The sequence below is a fragment of the Columba livia genome, chromosome 14 (genome assembly GCF_036013475.1).
Source record: "Columba livia isolate bColLiv1 breed racing homer chromosome 14, bColLiv1.pat.W.v2, whole genome shotgun sequence".
NCBI lineage: Eukaryota > Metazoa > Chordata > Aves > Columbiformes > Columbidae > Columba > Columba livia.
This window is the reverse complement of record NC_088615.1, coordinates 14,906,970-14,926,935: the sequence shown is the minus strand read 5'-3', so window position 1 is coordinate 14,926,935 and position 19,966 is coordinate 14,906,970. Positions and strand designations below refer to the sequence as shown.

General features: G+C 43.9%; 1 protein-coding gene across 1 annotated transcript in view; it reads right to left on the bottom strand.

Annotated features, from left to right (window-relative positions):
• Window positions 1-19,966, bottom strand: part of WWC1 (WW and C2 domain containing 1) — a 66,679-nt gene that overhangs the window by 35,616 nt on the left and 11,097 nt on the right. Inside the window, exon 2 of the mRNA XM_065030098.1 lies at window positions 1,867-1,976. Coding sequence (XP_064886170.1) covers window positions 1,867-1,976 — 110 coding nt within the window. The remainder of the gene's footprint in view (window positions 1-1,866; window positions 1,977-19,966) is intronic.

Here is a 19,966-nt window from a genome sequence, read left to right as displayed (position 1 = left end):
CCCATCAAGTAATGGGCCAATGTTATTTCTAGTTTGCCTTTTGCCATTAATATACTTTTAAAAGCCTTTTTAATTGTCCTTCACAGTACTGGCCAGCTTCAACTCTAATTGGGCTTTGGCAGTGTGAATTTCCTCCTTACAATGGTGAGCAGCATCTCTGTAGTCCTCCCATGATGTTTGACCTTAAAAAATGACCAATACTGATGGACCCCAACACCTTCAAAAGCTTCTTCCCAGAGAATCTTCCTAAGTATTCCTCTGAGCAGCCTGAAGTCTGCTCTCCTCATATCCAGTGTTAAGGTCTTGCTGGAAGTTTTCCTCCCATTAGCAAAGATTTTGAACTTGATTGCTTCATGGTCGCTGTGGCCAAGGGAGCCAACAGTCGCCACATCTCCCACGAGACCCTCTCTGCTAGTGAGAATCAAATCTAGGAAGGCAGCTTTCCTGGTCGGTTCCCTTAGTACCTGCCCCAGGAAGTTATCCAGATGCTTTAGGAATCAATCTTGTGTGATCCTGTATGTTTCTCTACCCTTTCTTCCCCACTATCCTTTCCTGTAAAAGGAAAAATAAAACATACTCTGCCTCACAGAAAATTCATTAGGATAAAGCCATTTAAAGATATGTAAATACCATGATACTGGGATGATGTAACCTCTAAACACATATTTGTGTCACCTTCATATCTGGAGACATTTCATCTTTGTATCACAGAGGGCAGTTAGTGCTTTCTGAACACAGGCTTTTTTCATTCTTCATTTTTAATACCCAAGGGAAGCTGCTAAAACGTGGAAGGTAGAGTCATTGCTAGGTGAAAATGTGGCTTTTCTGAAAAAGGGAAGAACTAGAAGACAGCCAAGAAAAGAAAAAGAACAACCAAACCAAACCAAACAACACAGACTTCTACATTTTTATTACAAAAGAAAAACTCTTGTAACTTGCTGAAAATAAATTGCCATTCTCAGTTGAAGAAGCAGATTTGAACAAAAAGCAGACAAAAACAACAATAAAAAAAACTTCAAGGCACTTTCATCTTTCAAAAGTTTTTTTCTTTTCCTGAGTTACAAGTACCCCCAAAAGTGCCTGGGCATCGTTCTGGCATGAACCTCTGGGCTGCAAGTGGAGCTATTCTGTGAAGAGAATCACAGTCACTGATTTATTTTGTTTATTGCTTTATTCAGGGGATTTGTTCTAGCACAACCCAGCACACCTCTCCTAACAAGACCTGTAATGATGTATCAAGTTCTGTATGTTCTTATAATTCAAATAAGCTTATGAAGCTTAACATTCTGATATATGAAACCATCTAACAAAGACAGTGAGCAGTAGTTTAGTTTGGGGATACAGAATAAAATCACCACAAGCCTGAATTTAACTCTTTTCCTACTTGCACGTGCCTCAGGACACCCCAAACCTACTGGGAGCTCCCGCTCCAGCAAAGGCAGCGCAGCCGCTGCAGCTCTGGGAGCTCCCGCGGTCATTCCATTTATCCCTGCCAGGGGAACAAACACGAGACCTTTGCGCTGTTTCCGATGGTCCTGCCACAAGGACAAATTCCAGGCTAAGAACAAACTCCAGATCATTGCTGCCTTGTCAGGCTCCTCAGTAGAGCCGAATCTCAAAGGTGTGTCCAGAGTATCAGCTTGAACGTGACTGCTGGTTTGAGGGCTGAAAACCAGAACATCTCAAATTCCTGTGTTAGAGAGGGAAGTAACTTGTGCAACGGATGACAGGGTTTGATTTCATGAGGTACAGATCTCACCTGCTCTAAAGCATGCTGCTAGTGATGTTGTGGTTTTGTGTTCAGCATATTTTAACACAGGCACAAAAAAAAATCACCCTGTAAAAACACAATAACACATCACTTACTGGTGTTGTGGTCTATGTAATAAACTCCAACCTGAGGGTCATAAGCTTCTTCCCATCCTAACGGCAATTCATCGCTAATGCAGTCCGCAAAGGTCAGTGGTTTAGTATACCTGAAATGCAAAATAATATTTAGGATGAATACAAGAACACTCCTACCTGTCTGTTCCAAACAACTGACCAGCAAACAAGTGCCACAGGGGCTTCGGTATAGAAAACAAAGAAAGTTGAAAAATATTTTAAAGCTTTTGTTCTTATCAAATAATACTCCACAAACTCTTCCCTTTCTTTATGTGAGGTTACACCAAGATGAATTCGTTCTGACAGAGCTCCCGAGCTCTGTCCGGCTCGGCCAGCACTTGCTCAACAAAGGAACATTAAAAACTTTGCCAGAAACAATCCCCTTCTCCCAGCTGACAGAACAAGACTGTTTGCAGGCAAGTCCTGTATCAAAAATACGTAGACAAGAAGGAACAAGATGAGAAATGCAATTTGCATAGCATGAATAATTAAACCAATAGCAAGTGCTGAGGACTGTGGGACTACTCGTCATACAACTCCACTCACTTACGTTGCAGTATGTTCTGTTTCATTAACGACAAACTAGATTAGTTTCTCGGTATCACAAAAATGCATAACCCGCCCAGTCCAAACACGGCAGTACTTCTGCACTGCGGCTCTGATGAGTTCTCCTGTTACAGACCACAGCCAGCAACAGCCCGAAGGCTCCTATGGCTAAAAGCAAAGCTCAGACTGCCCGCTCCTTGAGAGCCCACAGGTTTGATTCACCGAAACCCAGGCCCCTTCCCTCCCTTGGACTTTGGCCTAACGCACTATCATCCCCAGAACTTGGGACTACTTTCACCAGGGAATGCAAACTTCGGTGCTCCAGAGTTTAATACCGAACTCATAAAGCTTCTGCTCAGCTTTTGTGCAGTCCTATTTCTCTAGAAGAGGCTGAATTCCTTCTAGACATGCTCAGGAACTGCCAGACTCCAGAGGAAGCCAGGACCAAGCAACTGAAGAATGCTTATTCCTATTTTCCATATGAAGTGTAATGCATGAACCATACACAGCCAGTTCTTTCAGTTGGAGTTTTGGAAAAAGGGGAGAAAAAGCGAGGCAGGATCAGCCTGCTACAGCAATGACACAAACCACCTGGAGACTGGCCAGTTACTAGGGCTCAGAAAGAGAGAATAATTTCACCTTTGAGATTCAGGTTTTCAGCATATCTCACACGGAGCACCCACCACCAAGCACAGACTAGTGCTGTCCTCCCTGTCTGACCCTGAGCTTGCAACCATCCCATTTGTGCAGAGGAGTAAGTATTCATTAAAGGAGAAATCTGTCATTCAACTAGCAAACAGAAGGGTAATTAGTTTAAGAATTAAGAGAGTAATTCCATTTATTACAGACAACATATGTCATACAGCTATTTCCCCAAATAACTGCAGCTTCATCACCAAATTACTTACTCTTCTAAACTCCTTTCCCTTGCTGTTGTGGGAAAAACTGGCACAAATCAAAGCAGCAATGCTACAATTACAGATGAAAGATGCAATATGTTGTGTAGCCAGGCTATGAATAAAGCATAAAAAGAAAAAGATTATTTCCTTGTTTAAAGATATGATTTTAGGGGTTGTTATGAAGACTGAGATAACTCAGTTTTCCAGAAGGGGTCCAGAATCACGCATCTCCCTAAGCATACTCACAGTGTAGCATGATGGATTAAATGAGCAAAAGGAAAAGTTTCTTTCTCACAGCAAGACATGATCCAGTTAGTGTATTATTTCTGCATAAAACAGAACTGTTTCTGCATTTGGGAAGTTAAAGCTAGAGCATATCTGCAGAGCTATTTCTTTTGAAACACCTCCTTTGCGATTCACAAAGCCTTCCAGCAGCCTTGGAAAAAATCTCATCAACTCAGTCAAAGCACAGTATCATATAATAGGTGCTCTCTGTAGCTAGACTCAAAGCAGCGATCTAGAAAAAGGAACCCCTTTCACCCACTGTGCTTATAACTAAGAAAAGAAATCCACAAAACTATTTATGCATTCCTTACCCACGTCTGTTAGGGAAGCCTCCAGATACATTCGTGCAGCTTTCAGAAGAAAGCAATGAGCCCAAAAGTTCAGAAAATCCTGACTTTGACTTCTGATCTCCAGTCACAGAGGGAAAACTTAAAGTCTGTAGGCATAGCATTTTTTATTAAACCCAAGTCTAGTTAAGACAGACAGCTTTCAGACACAGGAGTTTGCTCCTTCCAGCCACGCTCGCTTTGCTCTTTAGAGCATCAGTCAGACCAGAACTACCCCTGAAGTGCTTCACCGGCCCCGAACCTAGAGGCTAAATCTGGTGTGGAGCTCCCACAAAAGAAACCAGCTTCAGCTAGAGAAGATATTTGTAAATTATAGCCTAACTCTGGCCTTCTAGCTCACCAAAAAGTAACCCACATATTCATCTCATACCAAGCCATCTTCATCTTACCTGTGACTGCCCTTCCCTCATTAAGTGTAAATTAAGGTCATTTTTACGAACACCTAGGGTTTTGGAAAAGACTCATCAACCTAGGTATTTTCTTAGTTTTCAATATGTTATTTTTTTCATTTGATTTCATTCAAGACATTCAAATTTACTTGAACAAGTGCATTTGCTCATTAGGACACCTGGAAACCAGGTACCCTCAGCAACCACCACACACAGCAGGTCAAGGGCACTGTTTCAGAAACTACTCCTGACAACAGAGGTAAAAGACAAGAGCATCACCCAGCTTCCTAACCTGAGGAGTACCTTACGGTACCTCACTCATGCCCCAACCAGCAAACGCATCACGACACTTCCATCTTCCTGAAATGTTTGGCCCCAATAGCTCAAGCATTTGTACAGCAAATGATGGTCAAATCCTGCTCCCATAGTAGGAAATAGAAAGTTACTTTCCTAGCTCTAGTTTATAGGTCACGTCATTTTTAAATGAGAAGGGTTTCTATATTTCTTAGAATTTTCCATCTATCACTTTCTGCTGCTTTCATAGATAAAACTGGAAGCCAATGTTATCATGTGCAAACATTATTAAATGGAAACTTGCTCATCTCAGATTCAGAAAGCCTTTCTAAAGTCTTTAACTCCACTGTTGTCAATCAAAAACCTCATTACACAGGAAACTGAAGGCAAATAATCCTTGTATAACAAGGTTTTGATTGACAGAAGGGTTGTTAAACACGGCTGTGAGATCACAGAGGTTCCTGACACAAGCAGACGGGTGAACAGTGCCACTTACAAACCTGGAGCTGATACTACAAAGGTAACAGAAATCAATTTTGAACTTCTTAAAAGAAGAAACGTGATCTTTGTAATTATTGGATTTCAGTGCCAATTGGTGGCCTACAGCAATCCCCCACACAGCTGTGTAGTTCGGCTCATGGCCGGGAGTCCGTATGTGCATGTACGTGTATGTGCAGCCAGCGGGGCGCTTGGGTCACCAAGACATAAAGCATTTATAAACGCACAGTGGATTGCCAAATTCCCATGCTGTATGCAAACCTGCTTAATCCCTATGTTTGCAAGGTTCCTCAAACTCCATAATACAGTGAAGCCATTTAAACAGTAGAGCCTTATTTCAACCAGTTCAGTACAGATCACATGCCCTTAAACAAAATCCTTCATGGCTCTATACGGGTGAAAGTACAGACCAGGGGATTTCCTACCGTGTATGGCACTGATAGCAGCAGCTCAGTGCACAGGGACAAAGGGAGCGCCCGGATCACTGGGGACCTTCACACCAGCTCCTCACACAGCCGCAGCATTGGCCACCAAATCCCAGCAGCCTCCCAGGTACACAGTGAGGGTACGAGCCACGCGGGTTTCGTGGCCAAGAAGTCAAGCAAGACAACACAATTATGAGTTCCGTCAGATACTCCCACTCATACCATTTCTCTTACAAAAACCAAATAATTTTTAAGCCCAGCATTTCATGGAAGCAGCTTGGAGACAGGTTTTATTTTCAATGGCTTCTACTTCGATTTTTTTTTTTCATAGCGTTTCTTCATTTCTCATTCGAATAAAACTCAGTGCTCATTATGTGCCAAGATGTGCTACACAGACCAGGATAGAGAACAGGCTAAAAGCAGCTGCATTCCAGCTGTGACGCCGGGGTAGCTGCACACAAGATCCCCAGGGGTCTGAGTTGTGAGGAACCTGTTAATGGGCAGAGCTCCTGCTGTAACTCAGAAGGCTGCTGCAAGAATCAGCGCCAGGAGCCTCAGCACAATGACATACAAGCTTCTTTGTTTTTAATGAGGTCACCTCATTCTCAAGACAGACTATGATTATTTTTAAACTTCAGCACAGAAAAACCTACCACTTTGCAGACAAATTTTCTAGGACTACAGCAATCTCCTCCTCACAAAAGCTTTCAAAAATAGACTCCTACACATCTATTACTCAGCTTGGTGATCCAGCCCTCAGACACACCAGGGCTATCCATCACTATAGTAACTGTTTTCCCCAGGAGCATCTTCTGTCAGCGCAGGGAGAGCTGCCCTGGGGGGCTGGAGGTGCGGCAGGGATGAGCCCGTTTTGTGATCTTGCTGGCAAAGCTTTCCTCGCCCTGCCACCACACACCTGGGCACGATGAAACACTCCCTTGGATTCCTACTCCAACTGTAATTCAGTGGAAAAGTGATGAGAACAGCTCACGTCTGACAGCCAGGATCCTCAGCAGGCAGCTCGGGGCCAAATGACACCCTTGGTCGCACCAAAGCCTCAGCAGCTGCCACGGGTTTAGAAAGAGAGACCGCCACACCGAGGGGACAGTAATTCAGAACCACCATGAGCACATCAAAACTATGAATGAGAAAGTGCTTCCCAGGTAACACAGAAAAGACTTCAAGAAGTGACCACAAATTTGGGAAGCTTCCTAACTGTGCTCCAAGGAATCTGATGATCAATTAAATAAAAGACTTCAACGTTTTGGAAGCCAGACATTATTCCAAGACCCACACAAAGGCACAGTCACCCTGAACTTCTAGTTACCCCAGAGATGTGATTCCAATGATTGTCAGTGTGTATGGCATTGCAGCCAGGTCCTGATCTTGCTGTGATAAAGGATGACTGGGAATAGAACTGGGGTCAAATCTGAGAAAAACAGCTTATTTGAAGTTGTTGCCATAAACCAAACAAATTTGCTTAAATTACAACCTAAACATCACCAATAGCAACATCCTGGAAAAAACCCAACACAACACCTCAAGCAATTCAGACCACAGAGCTGTTTTCTTTTCAGAAGTGGTTTCCTTCGTTGCCATGGTTATCGAGCATCTTCCCAGCCTCCCAAAGATTCCTCATCTTGCATCTCCTCCTGGCCCCTGACACCCTGTGTATTGGGCCATTGCTGGGATAAGCAAGCCCAACATCTACCCTCAGAGCTTATTTTCCAAGCTATCTTAATTTTAAACAGTTTTATTGACAATCAAGAGCCCAGCAATATCCTGTACTGCTCTTTGGCCAGCACACGAAAATAACCCCTGTACCTCATTATGTTGAGTTGTTGATAACTGAGATTGAGATGTTGAGTTTTATGTAATTTGCTAATGCAGACCCTCTACTTCTTTCAAATGAGCGAGTAACATCCAAATTCTTTTCCTACAGTAATTAAGTCACATGCTGCCCAAGGAGATTCTACAAAAAATAGATCAAGCAGTACCAGAGACACCTGAAGTCAGGTGATAGCCCATATTTCAAGCATTCCACACACAAATGCATTTATACCTTTAATAGTAATACATTTCTATTACTCAAACAGATTCCTGGAAGTATTAAGCTATGTAACACACAATTTCCCACCCCACCAGCCACAACGAGCACGTATCAGCCTAACAGTTTGCTGCTTGCTTGTTCTGTCCACATTTGAAAGGGCCTGTATGTTCACAGGCTCTTCTTTGCACACACTGACAACCTGCTTTGCCCATGCATTTCTTTCCGGTACAGATCATTTACCCTTGGAAGCAAAGAACTACTAAGTTATTACTTGCGAGAAGACTATCAAAAACCACTTACAGATTTTAGATCATTCCTAGCGATTAACAAACTGGTTCTGCTAGCAGGAGAAAGGCAAGAGGTCAGTCATACCTTCTTAATCACTCAAATGCAAAATTCCTGGGATAGTTCAAAGTTAAAAGGTCAGGAAATGGGAGTTGAGGCTTCTCACAACATTAAGTTGCCTGCCAGCCTGTATATCCTGCATGTTTTCCTGAGCCCATTAAGCAGAAAAGATATAAAAGAGTAAGGTACAACTTCATGAGAACAGTGCAGTACTACTAAATTAAAAGCATGCAAGAGTTGGAATTTAACCGTTCAAGTAATTCAAATGTCTTTAGTTTTAAATAGCTGAGGCTGTTTTTTTAAGTTTGCCTTCAGTTCTCCCAGGATGAGAAGCAACCTTGGCACCTGCACAGCCTGAGCAGATCAACTAACACCAAGTCAGCTCTCTCTTCATCCCCAGGTTCGGCTGTTCTCGAAGAAGGGGACTGGTCACTTCCCAGGAAGGGGTAAATTGTCTCCCAAACATCCCAACAGAGTAGTTAGACTAGTTTATTGACATATTTGAGAGATTATGAACTGGAAGGCTTGTCTCTGTTCTTGCAGCCTGCACTCCTACTTCTCTGAAAGGCTGCCTGTGGCATGGGTGGCAGCAGTTTACATTGGCAAGATGCCTCGAGATAAAGAGGTGTATAAGACAGACTCCCTACCACAATAGAGCTCCTATAGCAGGGAACCAATAGCTACTGTCAGAAAAAGGCAAATATTTGAGATTTTGGCAATGAGGTAAGTACTGAACAATTGCTGTAGCTCAACGTTCAGGAACACGTTATCCCGTGGCCGGTGGCATGCAGGGACAGGCAGCGCTGACAGTCTGGGTGTCAACAAAGGGGGACAGATTCGTGGTTCACCCCACAACCTGACTTCATCAGGCACTGAACTGTCACTTCACATATGGTGATTAAAAACCTTAATTCTTCAAGAAGCAATGCATGCTGCTGTATTTCTTCCCAGCACGTTCCATCTCTAGTGAGAAGAAGAGCAGGACAGCAAACACCCCCTGCAACACTACTAGCTCCTGTGCCCTTAATTCACATGGTGTTTGAAGTGGGAAAACAGACAACTCTGGGATAGAATTGCTGGACTCACCTAAGCTCCCGAGTCTACCCAATATACAAATGAAGCACTGCTAGTATGGAAGTGCATTTAGGGGCCAGGGAAGCGCAGGAGGCTTGTTTTACATGCACATTGTATGCTGCTCCCTGGTCCACCTGCTAGCATTGGGCTAATTGCTAACTCCATACAGCAGCTTTAGTAGGACTGCCAGCTTGCTCTTTCTGCATTATAAACATTCTTACTAAGTTATACAGCTATTTGATGTTTCCAACCCCAAACAGCAACACTAGCAGGCTCTTTGTTCTGCATCACCTGCAGAACACAGCCCAGGTGAGCAACTGGGCATCACCACAGCTGCTGCTGCTCTGTGCCCCAAGACAGATCAGCTGCAGCCACTTTGCTTTTATGCAATGGCTACATGGGTTCTGGAAACCTTGCTTCCCTGCTCTCTGATCTGACAGCTGCCTGTCAACTTGGAAATCTTGTCCAGATAGAGCTGAATCCAGCTACACATGGGAAGCCACCAAGTCAAGGGAACCCCAAAGGGGTTCAAGTGCAGCCACAGGAGGACATGAGCCCCTTCAATGCTGCTGTAAACTCAGCAGTTCCAGGTATGAACAGGAATATTTCTGGCTGCCTTGAATTAGAGGAGATGCCTGGTCAAGATCTTGGAGCAGCAGAGAACAGAGAAAACCAAAAATCCTTCTAGTTGCAAAGCAACCATGTATTCAAGATACTGAACACGTACTAAAGCATAAGCATTGCCATGCAAACGGTAATCCATGCCATATCCTCCAAGAGGGGCAAACCAAAACTGTGTCAAGAGACTCAGCCTTGCGGGTTAGCACTGAAGACAGCCTTTGGAGACCAGGGCATGGCACCTCACCAGCTCCAGAGAGGAGAAAGCTTAAGTCACACATCACTCCGCTCATGGATGCAGTGACTGCTGAAGCACATGAGCATCTGGAATTTACAATATCAGCTTTACTATCTACTACTGTTGCTATTAGTGTTGATGCAATGCCTTCTCAGTTCCTGAAAAGTCATAATGTATAAAAATAAACAGAAAAGTCAAAACAAGAACAGATGTCGAGAACAACCTCAGGAGAATAAAGTTTTAGGAAGTTTAAAGAGTTAGAAGCATAAGAGAAGGTCTAAAGCTGATTGGTTTGGTGCCTTTTTCATCCAAAGTAGCAAAGCCTTGATGTACTATGTAGTTAAGGCACAAAAAAATCATTCCAAACCGCACATTTATAGAGAGAACTGTACAAAGCACAAAACACAGCTCAGCACTTCACACACTGCAAGGGAGTCAATACAAAATCAACTACTATTGAAGTTTGTTCAACGATTTGAGAACAGTAAAAATGAGATTTGCATCATCAAATGAGTTTAATTGATTTACTCTTACAAACATCATTTATTTCAAATGCTCCATTATCAATACATTTTGCCAACAGATTAAATTTGTGTTAACGCAGAAGTTATGACACCACTTGCTCTCTGCATCCCCCTTCCCCGAGCAGCCTGCGGAAGGTCTGCACGCCCGGTGATCCGCACAGGGAGAAAGAACACAGCTCATCTGCGGAGCCACCGGCCAGAGACTGGGGACCACAGCTCAGCGCCCCGGGGGGCTCCTTCCCTCCTCTGCACAGAGTTTATACACACACAGGAAAAATAAAGGAGTTTTCCTAATGCTTTCTACATCAGTGTAGGAGACTGAGAAAGCAGACGGTAAACCTTGAATTCAGCCCAAGTTTCATTACGCTGAGTTGCCTCATCTCCTGATCAGGAGCAACATTTTAGTCTCACTCAAAATTTGAAAAAATTGAGACAAATCCCAGAAGTAACATTTTGTTTTTCAGAATTCAAGGGAAAACTCCTTATGAAAAATTAATTTCCCAAGACTGTCTACAACTCAAATATTATTGCAGGGTGTATTATCTGAGGATCTCAATGAACACAAGCTCATGGATGTAATTGGTTTCAGTTGTTCAAAGAGGATGCAAATATAGAAGGGCTCAGCAGTTATGTACATGCAATAAACAATATCCGGCTCACAAATTCTAACTAGCTGCAAAAAAAACCAAGGTGTCACCTTCAAATGTGTGTGAAAGTGTCATCTTTTGCCATGGGGTAACTCACAGGTATTTTGCTGTAAAAGCCTTGTGGAGAAGAGACCGCTACATGTTTTGGCCAGAGCCAGTTAACCAAGATTCCACCTAAAGCAGTGTATTATATATTTTTTTAAGTACCCAACAGACTTTTACAGACATACCAGATATCAAAAGCTTTTCAGTTATTCCTCAGTTCCAAACACACAGCATTTCTTTCCACTAAGCAAAGACTCGGCATAGGTACCACTTCATCACTGCTGCTCACACCTCATGGTCTAGGTATGTGTCAGAGACACACCTTACATAGTCTTACTATTCATATTTAGCCATTATTTTACTGCAGTGTATGAGAAGAGAGCACAGGGACCTCCTTCCCAAGGAACAATCTTCCTCTTTCCAATATACTCTGGTGAAGGTGACTAAAGCTACCTTAGATTAATTGTGTCTTTCTGATATCGCTGTGTCCCTCCTTCTCCCACCCCCACCTTCTTCCTCATACACAGTTACAACAGGTGTGTAAAACTCATTTGGACCTTGAAAGATTATCAAGTCCTGACAGCAAAGTCAACTACTCTAAATCTCTTTGGAAGCAATAAAACATACTTTGAAATATTTCTCATAAGAGAAATAGTCTAAACAAAAGGCATCAATTGTCAATGGGCTTCGCGTATTTGCTTTGCTTTGGTGTGCTGACGCTTCTCACTGTTATCAAATTTGTCTTTCTCCATAGTCAGTCTCTTGCTCTTCCAGAGAGTCAACTCTGTTGGCAAAGCTTCCAAACTTTGGCAAAAAGTGGTAACCTTCTTCCACATTTAAAAAAAAAAGGCCAAATTTACAGCATTCCCTCTCGGAGAAGAGCAAAATATTGCAACATTTTATAAAACAAAATAAAATTAAATCAGAGTAGCTCCTGAAGACTAAATTCTGGTTTTGGTGATGACATTATACCCTCACTGGCATCAATGTGATAGTACAGGAAAGAGTTTCAGCCCAGCGACACTGGCCATTCACCCCTGGAAGTGACAGGGCTAATGAGAACACACAAGACCTCCCACACCCGCGTTAAGTGACTGAGATGCAGGTCCTTGTGAGAAGACAAGCAGCAAGCAGGTGGTCCTGCAGGCAATTCACTCCTCAGAAACCCAGGTCACACACTGCACTGCGAAGATGTGGGTGGGTTGGCATTTAACGCTCCTCTCCCCTCAGTTTTCATTGTCACTGAATGCCTGGCAGTTATCGTTTCACTACTAGAGGCCTCAAGGTTTCTAATGATAGCCTGTCAAAAGAGGTAGCTTCAAGTCCCCAAAGGTTCTGTACCTCATTCGAGCCCCTGGCTCATATGACAGCAGTGACACCTGCTTCAGTACCACCATATAATTGCTCCACATTAGGAAGCGAAGGAGATGAATCCCAACAGAACAGGCTGTGTTTCATCCTGGCCTTACGAGCTGAATAACTTCAAAGAAAAAAAAGAATTGTTACATTCATCTTAAACAAGTATCATGGCAAGTGAAAGCTGGGGTTGAGGCATTGAGCTCAGACCTAGAATGAAGCTGGCAAACAAGTCATAGAATAGAATAATTTCGGTTAGAAGAGACCCTCAGGATCATCAAGTCTAACCATAACCCAACTCTAGCTGCTCACCAGACTTCTGGTCACCACACTCACAGATGAGCTTTATTTGCCATGGAATCATAGTTAAAATTGGTCCTCTCAAGTGGCCTTTCTTCTCCAGCTGCCAACCTTTGCCTTGCTACTGCCTTCAGACTCATTAGTACAAATAAATGAAGTGCATAGAAACAGTCAACTTTAGAAGCTGATCCCTTCAATTTATTCACACCCTTAGATCACAGCAGCCGTGCCGTGGGACTGACGGACGCCCCGCCGCTGGCCACAGGAGCGATCTCCTGCAGCCACGACAAGGAGCTGTTTGCTGAGCTCAGTGCAGCCGCAGCGCTCGCTGTCAGCCCAGCCAGCAGAGGAATGTGCTTGCTGACTGCACCTTTTCATCTCGATAAGGATTCTCAAGGTCATGTTCGCCTCCCTCCCGGCTCCTCCCCAGCTCCGATGAAATCCCAAGCATGCAGCCCTGGGCCCTGCTATGCGTTCCCACCCTCCGCGTCTCCCGGACACCGGCACAACCTGTCGCATTCCTCCGCAGCAGCACAGCCCGGCCGCACCGCCCGGCCTTCCTACTCGCCCGCAGCCAGTCCTGGGCTTCGGCAACACCTCTCACAGCACCGCAGCTGCTCTGCCAGCAGCCTGTGTGCCGCAGGGTCAGGATAACTCTGCAAATGAGGCTTGTGACCTCCAGGATTAACATTTCTTAATTAAATATTTCACATAAAACCAGGCTGCAGTCTGGGCCAAAACCTAATCAAACTCATGGGGCCAAGAGAGGGGCTCTGGTTGCACACGCTGAAGCACATGGATGCATGGTGAGCCTGTTTTCAAGGGTGCTACACGGAGGCTGCCTTTGGGGACAGCTCCTGTCACCCTGTCCCCACAGCCCAGAGTGGCCAGCCAAACCAGTCGGGCAGCCAAGGGCTCAGAGGAAAGGCAGAGGCGATGGTGCCAGGGCTGGGGAGCATGGATACAACAGCTTACAGACCCGCAGACATGCCTCACACCACGTAAGATTTTGAGATAACTAATGAAGAATCATACATGCTGCCTGCTTACAAAGCCAGCTAATTATACAATCTGTTAAGCATGTATGCGCACACAACAGTGCTTTGAGCCATTAGGGGATGGGATTTATACTTCACTGCACGCATCTTGCTCTTTGTGAGTGCATGCCTGGATACGGCCAAAATGAACACAAGTATCTGGAATGTCTGCAGCTCGCCAGCCAGCACATCTGAATACAAAGCCGAGCCCTGCGAGAGTGACTGCTGTGCCTGACCCCCGGTTGCTTCCCCAGCGATGTTTAAAACCCTTATTCCCCTACCCTGCCCCTCGCCATCCCACCCCCCCGCAAGCATGTCAGCGAGGAAAAAGCAGCAGTGCAGGTGAGGGGTTGTGGAGACAAAGAGCCGAACACCGGAGCCAGTGGCTGTCCTGGTTTAATCCCCCAGCCAGGAGGGACCTCGGCTCCTGGGGCAGCAGCCACTCGATGGCCAAGCTCAGGCTGATGAAGATCCCTCTCCCAGGTGTTTGCCAGACAGACAATGCCACGGCACTTTATGCATTGTCACAAAGCCTGATTATTTAATGTAAATTCCAAACCAGAAGGATTTCAAGCACTTGGCGCATAAGGCACAAAATATTATTCAGGGGCTTTGTAACGAGTCAAGTCACACCGCCTCCATTTTCACATGTTGCTCATCCCTGCAAGTCAGCGGAAGCAGCAGAAGGCACCAATTCTAAGAGTTTCAGGTTTGTCTTGGAAAACATGCATTGGTCAAAATAAGCTCTCAAAATCTAGCAGAGAGCACACAAACCTAGCAAGGTGCAATAGGAAATCACATCTCTTTATGCTCTATCAAGCCTCAGCATCTGCTCACGTGTAACAGGGTGGTTTCTCCCCTTCAGTTTTCAACACAAGGATGAAACCAGGAAGAAAAGATGCTGTAGATACCCCTGTGCTCCCCTCACAAAACAAGCCCTCCTTGTAGAGCAACCTAGCAAACAAGTCACAGGATCTGCAGGTGCTTTAAGGCACATGTCATTTCACACTGAGATTCTTCCTGTGGGGCACAAAATGCCCCAGGTCACCAGGGACATCAGGCAGAGCACACCCTCCCGTCCAAGAGGAATGGGCCAAGAGGCAGCATTACTTTCCAAAAAGCCATACTTAAAAGCCAAGTGAATTAGCAACTCAATTCCCATCTGCAGCTCTTATGCATCCACCTTGTTCACAGAAGGAAGTACTAACAAATTTGACTATTTGGATTACCACCACTGCATTTCCAACCTAACACCTCCAGAAGGAGACGCTCATATGTTGAGAGATGTCAAATTCCAGAACAGGATGTCTCTCTATACATTTAGGTTGTTCCCATCTCCAGTTACCTTAACAGTACCTGTCCTTGAAATCTGGAGACCAAGGTTCTGAAAAACAAATTATTCCAGAGTCTGCCTTCCCTATGCAAAATTGAAACCCTGTATAGCTGACGTTGTCAGAAACACATCCTTGTCCAGCTTATCTCAGTCATGTTTTCCCTTCTTTCACCCATCCAAAAGAAAGGAAAAATCTGGTTGTTTTTTCAGTGTAACACACTATTGTTTTCCAAGATCCCTCAATAACATTATTTTCCCCATAACAATCAGTTTTTGTAACATTTGTAGCTGGCAAAGGGTAAGAAGCAGCCAAATGAGTAAAAATCCTATTTCAAGTCTTACTCAGTGAATTGCAGCAAGACACTTCAGGTAAAACCAAAGTAACAGAGGAGGTGGGAAGTGCAATGGGAACCAGACCTCTGGGGTACATAACACACCCCTGGAAGGGAGTTTGGGGCACACAGAGCCCACACACACTGTTCACTGCTCTCCAACCAAATTACACCAGGCACCCTGCAAATTATCAGCTGCCTGATCCAGCCTCAGCTGTAGCTTGTTTATAACTTACTGTAGCTGTTAGAATATCACCATCACTGTTGCTCAGGGCAATTCCCTAAAATATCTCAGCTATTCATTTCCATTCTTCTTTTTAAGTCGAAGCTCTGTTTAACAGGTCTGACATTGTGCCTTACAGCACCATGTATCTGGTCTTAAGTAAGCCACCATGAGAGCTCACGGGGTTGAAATGTGCTGCTTAACTGAATACTACTTCACCATCAGCATCCAAATGAGATGCAATTCCCATGCCAGTAATTTTTTCAGCAAGCAGTTTATCAGTTTTGTTCATGTCTACCCAAAAAATAGTCTACATCATCAATGCAGAACCCTCAACAAGTATTTTAACTTACTCCTATCAGCTAACGTGCACGTTTAGCTCAGCTAAATAAATCATTATCCATAGTTCTGCTTGTCTGCAAAGACTTAAGTTGAAATTCTCTGGCAAACTAAATACTCCTGTTGCCCTTGTCCAGGATGTTTAAGCTCACTACAGACTGACCCAGAGAATCAACTTGCTCTCAATTTCCAGAATCAGTGATAAAACCGCAGTACTATTAAAAACACAGACCTTACTGGCAGATGTCTTTGAACACTCCTCCTTTCCATTAATAATGTCCTTTATTCAATGTCCTTCTAATAATTGCCAAATCAATGGCATAAACAGATGCGTCAACTGTTCCAGACCAGAGAAGACAAAGGATAAGTGACACTGCAGAAGCTGAATGAAATATGACATCAAAATTCTCTCTAACAGCATTTTGAGGAAAATGTTAAGTGTTTGCTAGGCTCCCAAGCAACCCGATGCTGAGCAAGGCCAACAGGCAGGTAAAATGGTGCCTTCAGTTATGCATGCAGGAGATACAGGGAGGACGTCCAAAAAGAGGCACACACCTTTGCAGGTGTCACCTTCACAGCATCACAGCAGATGGAATTACAGCCCCCAGCACTGAGAAACAATCAATCTGATATTTAAGCTGTCTGCTTTGAAGGACAAACTCTGAACGCCACGGCTACCTGGCTGAACCCCCGCTCAGCACCCATGGTGCCAGGCAAGCCCAGCACAACCGCACCCACCGCAGCTCCAGAGTGAGCCGGGGCTTCCAGGGGACCCACACTTGGCAGGAACCAGCCCGGCAGGTCACTGCTGCAAAAGACAATCTGTGGGTCATTCCAGCTTACTGCAGCAGCAGAAACTGTGTCCAGAAAAAGGGGGAGCAGTTTTCTGTGTGCCTGCCAGCTCAGTGAGGAGACCATGTGCCCCAGTGCTGGAGGAACAGCCACCTCCGGCGGTGGGACAGCTTGGTGGTTCCCCAGCCATGCCAGCGGGAATGAGCTCAGGCCCACGGCCAGACCCACAGCAGCACGAGAGGCGAGATGAGATGATGTGCTACAGCCACAACCAAGCTCTAGGGCAAAGCTTTTTAGCTTTTCCACCAGTAAATGTACAAGTGGTTACAATACTGTTCACTGCACTCTTTTGAGATGGATCCAGAGGCAATTTCTTATGGTTACTAAAACAAGATAAAAAAAAAAAACAAACACAAACCAAACCAAAACACCAACAAACCACTACAAATTCATATCCCATCCAGCCCCTACCTGAGCAGTGCTCATTTAAGAAGTGAGGTTTGTTAATAAATGAATCTCTTCTATTTTTCCTCATTAACATATAATACACAATACTGGCAGAAACAGGCTCACGCAGCCTCCCAGCAACCAGAAACATCACACCTCACACCTCAGCCATTCCCTGGTCTGCACCTGAACAGCTCAAGGGGTTAAGCCCATTTCCCACCATATAAAGACAAGAAGTCAACTACTCTGGGTCCAGTTTCAGACAGACTGGGTTTGTTTACCCCAATTTTGTCCTTTCTATGGACAAACCAATTTATATTCTTCCAAGTACCCAGTGCTGCATTTCCATCCCCTTGCGTGACTAGCCATCAGCTTAGACACACTGATGCTCTGACATGGCACACGACAGCAAATCCTCAGTGCTCATTGTAAAAGCAACAGCTTTCCACAGTTACCTTGAAACGTTATTTCAAATCAACCAAAGTAAAGCTTTGTAGTGCAGAGCCCCCAGGCGCCAAGGGGACATCACCTCTGCTACATGCCTCCCTCATCACAACGCAAGACAGCAACAGGGAATCCAGGGCTCTTCTCTGATCACCAAGGAGCAGAAACTACCTGTGACCGAATGAGAAAAACAGGTAAACAGGACTAAAAGGGCAATTTGTTACACCTGTGCCAGCCAGAAAAATGCATATAAAGTCCTTAGTGAATTGAGTGCATTGCCCTGTTTCGTTGTTCGGTTGAGTCAAAGCATTCCAGAAGTGGGCAGTTACAAAACGGGAACAGGAAAGCTAAATCAGACAAAACAACTTTCTTAAAAGAAATAACCTCAGTGGGGAGGCAAGAACACGAGAACCTAGCTGGCTTTTCCCATCCAGTACAGACATAGTATTCTTCCCAACACAAACCTGATGCACAAAGGAGAAAGAGCTCATAAAGACACAAAAAGGAACAGTTCATCAGGAACGCCAGGAGAGAGCAGTAAGCAACACTTTGTGATGGTCCAGATACAGGAATAAACCACAGCTTTCCCAAAGGGCAAACTGAGAATTTAGGCCGGTGTAACTGAACATGCCTAAGTTCAGTTTTAAGAACTGAGCAGAACTTCAATCCAAAAAAAATCCAAACTGCATGGCAAGTGGCAGGTCCCAACCTCACCTTATCACAGCTCTACGAGAGGCATACGCTGGTTTTGCATTGGGCTGCCTGTCAGTAGCTGTGCCATGTGCAGAAAACCATTTAGTCTGATGACTGAAAGGCAAAACAAACCCATCACATCACCCACCCTACTCAGACACTCCATGCTGTCACTGAGCCTTCACCAGCCATAACACACCAAGCTGCAAGAAACAGTTATTCTATAGCAATATTGTTCCACATGCATTATGTTCAAGGTATATACATTGTCTATAATACTTTAAAGCTTTTGAAAACCAAAAACAGTAACAGTATATTCTTATTCATTGTTAATGTCAAACGAAGAACTGAGGCTACAGCCTTTAAAGGCAATTCACTTCACTTAGACAAAGGCTACTACTTTCAACTCCAAGCTCTATTACTCATCTGCCTCTTTCCTTACCTACAGGATATGAAAGTTTAGACAAAAATATTTGACATTAAAATCATTTGAGAAAAACATCCTAACAAGTTTCCAAGTCTATTTGCTTTACTTAGCTTGAAAAGCTTTACAATATTTCTTGAAAGTCTCTGCTTCACATTTTGTTCAAGACTACAGATCGTTCTAATAAAATAATGCCCAAAGCACACCAAAAATCTTTTAATAGAGTGAAAATTAGAGTATCAGATCTATTACACCACCCATCCTTTCCCCTCCCCTGGAGAAGCATTAGAGCCTTCGGACATCTCATTTCAACAAGAAGGTTATTTAGTTCTAGAGTTTGCAGTAAAGTATTTAATCGCTAAAGGATTTGCAAATGACACATGAATATGCATGTAGCACTTCTCACCATGACATAAATCCTATTGTATATTTATGAATGGATTGCTTTGCCTCCAGCTTCTACATGTATACAAACAGAGGTTTTAATCTTCAATTCCATCCCCCCTCCCCTCTTTTTAAGGAGTTGCTTAAACAAATTTGCATTTTTGGAATCTATTATCTACAGTGTATTTCTTGCCCCCTTTTTTTTTTTTCCAACTCTGTAAACCTCCTTCTCCCATCAGGCAAAATGCTTACTTTATGAAAGGCTTTTGAGACCTTATAAAGTATGGCCATAAGAGAACTAAGCAACAGCATTATACTGCTTAGGAGAGAGAAAATAGAAGCAACAATCACTGGAAAAGGGAGAGCTCTGAGCATCAGAGCTGGGAATACAAAGGCATGAAATGACAGGTCAACAGCTTGCCTTCGACTGCAAAGACAGGACTAGCTAATGGAAGTAAAGCCTCTATAAGCAACATAAATAATAAAACTCTTATTGTAAAATCCTTAATTCATACATTCTTCATTCATACTGACATAACTCCATTATTCCCTACACCTTTCATCAGGTATCTTGCCTGGTTCAAAGTGGCATTTCAGCTGGTCTTCAACAAATATGGCAAGAGGTACTACTGTCGTCCAGAGAGGAGCCCAACTACACAGGGGAATTCAAACAATAATGCCTTTAACGGACATTGTTAAAATGATTTCATTTAGGTTATTTCACTGAAAATCTATTCTGTAATAAATCTGATTG